Source organism: Serinus canaria, chromosome 3 (genome assembly GCF_022539315.1).
Source record: "Serinus canaria isolate serCan28SL12 chromosome 3, serCan2020, whole genome shotgun sequence".
Taxonomy (NCBI): Eukaryota; Metazoa; Chordata; class Aves; order Passeriformes; family Fringillidae; genus Serinus; species Serinus canaria.
In genome coordinates this window covers 98,300,686-98,307,977 of record NC_066316.1, presented here as the reverse complement: position 1 = coordinate 98,307,977, position 7,292 = coordinate 98,300,686, and the positions used below count along the sequence as shown (strand labels likewise).

The 7,292-nt window shown below is 45.9% G+C and overlaps 1 protein-coding gene across 1 annotated transcript; it reads right to left on the bottom strand.

Moving 5' to 3' along the window:
• Window positions 1–1,465: 1,465 nt before the first annotated feature.
• On the bottom strand, window positions 1,466–6,895 carry RRM2 (ribonucleotide reductase regulatory subunit M2). The gene is made up of 10 exons (XM_009095158.4): window positions 6,686–6,895; window positions 6,530–6,607; window positions 6,028–6,162; window positions 5,799–5,915; window positions 5,158–5,291; window positions 4,402–4,496; window positions 3,524–3,657; window positions 3,040–3,144; window positions 2,798–2,911; window positions 1,466–2,400 (listed from the first exon to the last, which is right to left on the bottom strand). Exons 1-10 carry the CDS (start codon window positions 6,812–6,814, stop codon window positions 2,248–2,250), a joined length of 1,194 nt encoding a protein of 397 aa, XP_009093406.1. The 5' UTR covers window positions 6,815–6,895; the 3' UTR covers window positions 1,466–2,247.
• Between the last annotated feature and the right edge of the window lie 397 nt (window positions 6,896–7,292).

The window sequence follows — 7,292 nt, the reverse complement described above, 5'->3', positions numbered from 1 at the left end:
GCCATCATTTCCATTCCTAGCAGTCCTCCTATATTATGCTGAAAATAGTTGCAGTTCCTATTTCCCAGGATTGCAGACAGCAGGTTAAATCTTTCTGCCCTAATTGTTTGCATATGGATCCTTGGCACATACCAAGAATCAAATGGGATGAGATGGCTGTAGTACAGGTAGACCCTACACATAGATCAGAGGTTTTACCCTTTTTCTACATCATCTAAGTATATAAATTAACAGATTTGGATATAAATTGAATGCTGCTAAATTATACTCAGGTCCAAACTAATCTTGGTATTTTATTACTGTCTCCTTTGTGCCCTAAACAATACAGCCTTAACATTCTGACTTCTGATACTTTTATCACTTAATTTGATCAAAGCTTTGACTGCTGAGGGAAGCCAAAAAAAAAAAAAAAAGGCACTAAGCCAAATTTGCTGAGAAGGAAATGCAGGTATTTAGGCAGAAAACAAGCATTAAATTTCAATGCTACAAAATAATGTGTCTGGCTGTCCAATCTAGCACATCCCTCCCCCAGTTCCTAATACATTATTCTCAGGCCTCTGCAGTCACTGACCTGTTAGCAGCATCAGTGCTGCAATGCCATTATTAGAGTTGTCAGTTAACAGTTCTCCATCTTGAATTCCAGACTTTGGAGATTAGGATTTAATTATTTATTGGGGTTTTTTCCCTAGCATAGCCTTGTGCATCCTGCTAGCTTCAGGCTCAGGGGAAGAGCAGTCACACACCACTGCCTTCAGTGCAACCAAGAGCAAAGGAGCAAAGCCCAGCAAGCCAGTTCATTTCACACCAAGGCAGCACTGCCAAAGAAGCACCACAAATACTGTGCTGTACAAGAGGGAGCACTTGAGCAGCAAGAAGCAAACTCCAGTTTCTTTCCTGTGAAGGAAAAGGTTTTGAATTTTATAAAGCTTTTTCACTTTACCTATGCTTGAGGAAAGAAAGGCTTGCAGAACATTCCTTGCTGAATATTAGACTAAATAATGGATAAGCTCCTTCTGAAAGGCAAGGCAGCAGCCATTTCCAATCTATCCCACTGTCATTTCATCTCACTGCAGATCATTTCCAGGAACTCTGAGGCCAGAGGGATTCCTTCAGACCACATACATCAGTTATACAAAGCATACTCATTTTTAGTGTGGAATAACCATGGTGTAGTGTATACATTGTTTTCACTCCTGTTAAGTATTAAAACCAAGATTTAACTGGCATGATGAAAAGCTCAGAATACTGCACCAGCCTGACTTAGCTGAATTTACCCTGAAACATCATCTGTTTAGTGCAGTCTGTCTGAAAGTCAGAGCTAAGCACAACAATTTCATTTGATATCTATAAACCACATGACTAAGCAGCTATTTCCTGAAGACCTTGCATTTCCTCAGAAAAGCTGCAATTCAAAAGGAAATCAGCACACAACTTTGCCCCTTGGAACACTGAAGCCAGTACAACACTGAGTCCAACCAGCTCTTTATTACATGAAATACTGTTCCCAGGTATTAAAGAAAAAGCAATCAAGTCCACCAGTCAGCTACATCTTATTTTTCAGTACCCAGAATATCCCATTTAGTTCTTCACCTTTCATAACAAGTTTCTTCCTGTTCTTTGATATATTTTAAGATGAATACTTTAATTCACAGCACCATTTTTAAATTACATACCCAGAAAGAAGCACAAGTCATAAAAGGTTAGGCTAGAAAAGATTTTGACATGCATTTTACTATAGCTGAATATTACAAGACAGTTGTTTATTTAAACATTAAAGTGCCAGGTTTATGTACAAACTATTAAAATAGTAAAAATGGTAAACTTAAAACCTGCTTAAAAAGCAGCGAGGTCGTCATGTAGTTACCTCCAGAGTTTTCTAGACTATTCAAGAAATTTACAACTGGAATTTTTTAACTGCTCCTCTGTTCATGGTGAGAACAGAAGCCAGGGGTCAGTGCCCACAACCTCCCACCTTGCAGAAAGAAGTACCTGTATCTTTCATGGAGTGGAATAGCATGTGCTGTAAGATACACCTGAGCATCCTATGCATTAATACCATTGGTAAAATCTAATTAAAAGGGGTTTTACTGCTGGAGCTACACCAGCCTTCTAAAGTATGCCAGTATCACCACACTTTACAAGAGTGGGATTTCAGTACAACTATCAAGTCACACTGACTCAGCCCACACTGAGTGTTTCCCTGTAAGCAGGGCAGGATGTACATGAATGCAGGTGGTCCCAGGTCACTCAGAACTCTGCATCCAGGGTGAAAGAGTTGTCTGTGGGCTTGGACATGACTCCCATCCTCTGATATTCACCTACTCGCTTCTCAAAGAAATTGGTCTTGCCTTCCAGAGAGATGTTTTCCATGAAGTCAAAAGGATTCTCTGCTTTGTATATCTGAAACACACAGGCAATTCTGTAGTCACCACAGGTGCTCACATTTTCAGTATGCAAGAGCTTTAGAGATCAGTTGGAAGGAGCCTAATGGCAGCACCAGCAGCCTTACTATGTAGTGAACACAAAATCTCTGCCCCAGGCCTTCCCTACTCTATTTGTTCCTGTCTTCTTTTAGCAGCAGTAAAGCAGCTAAAGAAGCACAACTGCAAAGACAGCTTTTTCCACAGCATCCTTTTGGTCTTTGTTCTGTGAGTCTCCCAACAGAATGAAGCAGAAGAGCTGCTAAATCATTTTACAAGTTAAAACAATATTGCTGTAGCAAATTTAGGATTTGGATTTCTGGAGGAAATTAACATTGTCTTTTCCCCATGAAGCAGTCAGTGTATTAGAGCCTCACCTTGTTAAATCCCAGTTCCAACATAAGCCGGTCTGCCACAAACTCGATGTACTGTTTCATTAAAGTGCAGTTCATGCCAATCAGCTTCACAGGCAGTGCCTCTGTCAAGAACTCCTGCAGATAACAAGCATTTTATGTACAGAAACTGGCATTCACTCTATCATCTAGGTTAGTTTTATGCCCAACAGCTCCCCAGCTTTGTTTGATTGCAATGAAGCTCCTAAAAAGAGGCAGACAGTTACCTGTTCTATGAGAACAGCATTCATGATGATTTCCCTTACTCTCTCCTCTGATGGCTTGTGTATCAAGTGCTTGAACATGAGGCAGGCAAAATCACAGTGCAAACCCTGGAAAAAAGTTCCAGAAAATTACTTCAGGAACACTGATTGAAGAGAGGACAGAGCAAGTGGCATCACCTTTGCCAGGCTACTCTTTGCTACAACTTTCTGCCTCACCAGAAGGCATCACAAGCAAGTTCTGCCAGCGTGAGGCACAGCAGCTGAGTGCATTGGTGAGAACCCTCCAACTACTCTAGAGGAAGTAAAATGCTAAGTCCACTGATATGCTTCTGCAAGATCCACAAAGACACATGTTTACACACTTTAGTGAGCTTTATATTCTGCCTGTTTCTAAATAGCTGTTTTACAATATAGGCTCCAATTGAGTGTCATTACTTTGAACTACTGTGGCACATCACCATCTTAACTGCTAGACTTTGACTCATACCTCATCTCTGCTGATGAGTTCATTAGAAAAAGTCAGTCCAGGCATTAATCCTCTTTTCTTCAGCCAAAAAATTGATGCAAAAGAGCCAGAAAAGAAGATTCCTTCCACAGCTGCAAAGGCCACTACACGTTCTCCTGTTGAGAGAAGATAGATGGTAACACCACACAGAAAACAGGACTGAAACACAAAAGTTGCAAACTGCATCTTGCAAAGCAAATGAAGGTGTTTCTGCCTAAGTATATTATGGGCTGTGCTTAGAAATTATTAAAGATTTCTGATCATTAAACAAAACAAACATGAGAGGAAATAGGAACTAATCAGAGCAGCCCCTAAGTAGCTGAAGCCAAGGCTCTTTCCCCCTGGCTCAATCCTTAATATTATCCTTTTTCAGATGGCTCACTGAAAGGAGCAGTCATTTTGGCAGCTGATTTCAGTCAGTGTCTGCTCCTCCTTGGCCACGAAAAATGTTTCAATACTAGTGAAATAATGATTTGTACCATCTCACCTTCGAAGCGAGACAGGAGAATCACCAAGGCAGAGGAGCTACAGTCTCCAACCAACATGTCTGCTGGCTGTAGATGGCCAGGACATGTCCTGACATGTGGCAGCAATTCACAGTTTGATCAAGTAGTCAGGCATATGATTGCCACATGACCTTATTATTCATCATGTCAGCATTTTTACAGAGATCTCCTGTCAGTAGCTCATTTAAAGATGAAAATTGTTTTCTTCACATTCAGAATTATACCAGTGTCCTATACTGGACAGCATGTACTCTCTCTGACAGCAATAATCCCTGTTAACTGTGAAGTCTGGAGAAATGGTGGTTCCTCTAGCTTTAGGAAGAATTTCACTTTGTTTCCAATAGATGTACTCACCATATGTTGCTTTCTTGTCCCCAATCCAGCACATGGCCCAATCTGCCTTCTTTTTAACACATGGCAACGTTTCAATAGCATTGAAAAGAAATTCCCTGAGAAATATAAAACTCATTAGGATAAGACATCAGCACAACCACCAAAATAAGAATTCACTGCCATAAACAGTACTGATCACTTAAACATGCTCTGCACCTTCATCCTGGTAAATTGTCCTTCTCCTTCTTATCTGGCACCAATGTAGTTCTATTTGTTCCAATCAACTCCTTATTCCTTCACATACCCATCACATCAACACCAGCCCTCCTGAATTACTATTACAGTATCAAGGGGAGAACTGATTCACCAACTGTTCTTGAACAAGGCAGTGCAAACGAGAGATTAACCAGGATCCACTTCACAGTATGAAAGCATCAGGCCTCTCATGTAGGTATGACACAGCAAGCTTTTTAAGTAGCAGTAAAACTCACTTAAAACTTAATATACTCCCTTTGATTGCTCCACCCTCCACATTGTGTAATTTCTTTATTTCAGTTCTGAGTGATTCCAGTTTCACTCTTAATATAAGCAAGGTCTTACACATCAGATGAAAAAAGATATTGTGAAGTAAAACTGCTCTTAAACAGCAGTAGCTTTTTATATAAGTCTAATTTACATACCAAAATTAGCCTGAAAATCAGAGAACAATTGACATGCATTAGCTAAATTATGAATATTTACTGAGTTCTGAACTTTTCATCATCAACCAATACAAACCTCTCCTTAGAATCCTTAATGTAGGTGTCAATGAGAAGACTGTACATTTCTGAATGTATATTTTCCATGGCAATCTGGAAGCCATAGAAACAACGAGCTTCTGTGATTTGTACTTCTTGACTGAACCGCTCCACCTAGAGGAAATAAAAAAGCATTTGCAAAAACGCTTGTGATTTGCAGATTAGATGCATTAATGCTGTATGAACCAGTTATGGGTCAGCCCACAAAATCTTTGGATTAGTTCCAAATACGTGGATTGCTAACAGCAATATACAAAGCAGCAACCCCTCAGAATTTCAAGTCAAAAGGTATTCTTTGGTCCCATGGGAAAATGTTTTAGTTTTACTTATCCCCCATTAGGAAGAAGAGCACAGAGGGTAGAAGCAGAACAAGGGCTGTGAAACAGCCAAGTGCTACTGCAGGGCAGCACTCAGTGCCCAATGGGGATGGGCAAACTTGGAGATTACAAAACCAACCCCAATTCGTTACTTAACACAGGACAGCCCTATGTGTTCTTAATGCTGTAAGACTCCATGATCCAGCTAACCAGCTGGATCAGCCACAGCAAGCATCCTGAACATGTGAGTTACCTTGTTATCTACCCAAAGTGATAGTTCTGTGGGGACTTCGTACACACTCACCAAGTTCTCATTGACAATGCCATCACTGGCAGCAAAGAAGGCGAGGACATGAGAAATGAAGTACTTCTCCTCAGGCTTCAGGGATTCCCAGTGCTGGAGGTCTTTGGAAAGGTCCACCTAAAACATTACAGGATATTTAAGGAAGGGATGCTCCGGCAGAAGGTCCGCCCCCGAGCACCGGGGCCACCGCGGGCTGCGGCAGGAGGGGCCGTGGCCGCCCACCCCTCACCTCCTCCGCCGTCCAGAAGGAGGCCTCGGCCTTCTTGTACATCTGCCAGATGTCGTGGTACTGGATGGGGAAGATGACGAACCGGCGGGGGTTCTCCCGCAGCAGCGGCTCCTCCTCCTCCACGCCCCGCGGCACCTGGAATGGCGGGAGAGCGGCTCGGGTGGGCTCGGGGCAGGGCCGGGCTTTGGGGGGAGACTGAGGGCGACAGCTGGGGGGAGACCCCAGAGGGAGAGGGGCTGGGCAGGGGGGAGAGACCCCTCCGAGGGAGAAGGCTGGGCAGGGGGGAGAGATCCCCTGAAGGAGAAGGGTCCGGGAGGGTGGAGAGACCCCCGCTGAGGGAGAGGGGCCGGGACGGGGGTGCAATGCCCAGCTGGGGAGAGGGGCTGGGGCGGGGGCAGAAAGGAGAGACCATCGACGGGGAGAGAAGAGCGGAACGGGGGTTGCAGGAGCCTCCGGGAAACAGGACAAGGGTGGGCGCGGTGCCCGAGCGTTCTGCACTCACCGGATTGCCGTCACCCTCCTGGAAGATCTTGCGGGCCGTCTTGCTGGCCAGCACACGGGTGCTGCTGAGCGTGGGGGGCTGCGGGGAGAAAGGGGCAGGGTGAGCGCGATGCGGCGTTGCCAGGCAGGGGAGGTGGGAGGGCGGGCGGGCACTCACCGTGTTCTCCTTGTTGCTCAGCGCCAAACCTTTCATGGGTGACAGAGTCTTCATAGGTGACTGGTTCTTCCTAGGCGACACCTGGGGCTGGTCATGGCGGGCGGCGAGCGGGGCGCGGGCGGACAGCATGGCTGAGAGAGCAGCAGCGGCGGCAGCAGGAGGAGAAGCGACAGCGGGACGGGCGACAGGAAATGGAACGGCCCCGCGCCGGCCCTTTATATGCCCTTCGAAGTTGGCGCCAGAACGGCCGGCTGGCCACTCACAGCCCTGGACACGCCCACCTCCGCCCACCTCCGAGTCTCCATTGGCTGGTGCTGCGGTGGGGCCCCGCCTCCCTTTGTCGTAGCGGCGGCGGGAGGAAGAGCCCCGCCCTTCGCTTTGGCGCCAACGGCGCGCGGGCAAGGCGGGAGAGCGCGCGCGGTCCCGTCCCGCTGCTGCGCAGAGAGCTCCGAGTGCGGGACGTGCGCCTCTCCCTGCCCGAGGAAGGTTCGGCTGCGGTGGGAGAGTCCACAGCTCGTGTCTGGGTACGAGAACGGAACTGGGCTGGGGGTACAGAGCTGGAAGTGGCACTTAGCCTTGCTTTCCCCTTTTCTGGTCCCTCCTATCT

Bases quoted from the DNA above. Each gene is read 5' to 3' on its own strand.
- RRM2 (XM_009095158.4), bottom strand. From the start codon at position 6,814: ATGCTGTCCGCCCGCGCCCCGCTCGCCGCCCGCCATGACCAGCCCCAG. The intron at 5,292-5,798 runs GTGAGTGTGTAC...TATTTCCTCTAG, and splicing joins GCATTGTCAATGAGAACTTG to GTGGAGCGGTTCAGTCAAGA. The intron at 4,497-5,157 runs GTTTGTATTGGT...TATATTTCTCAG, and splicing joins ATTAAGGATTCTAAGGAGAG to GGAATTTCTTTTCAATGCTA.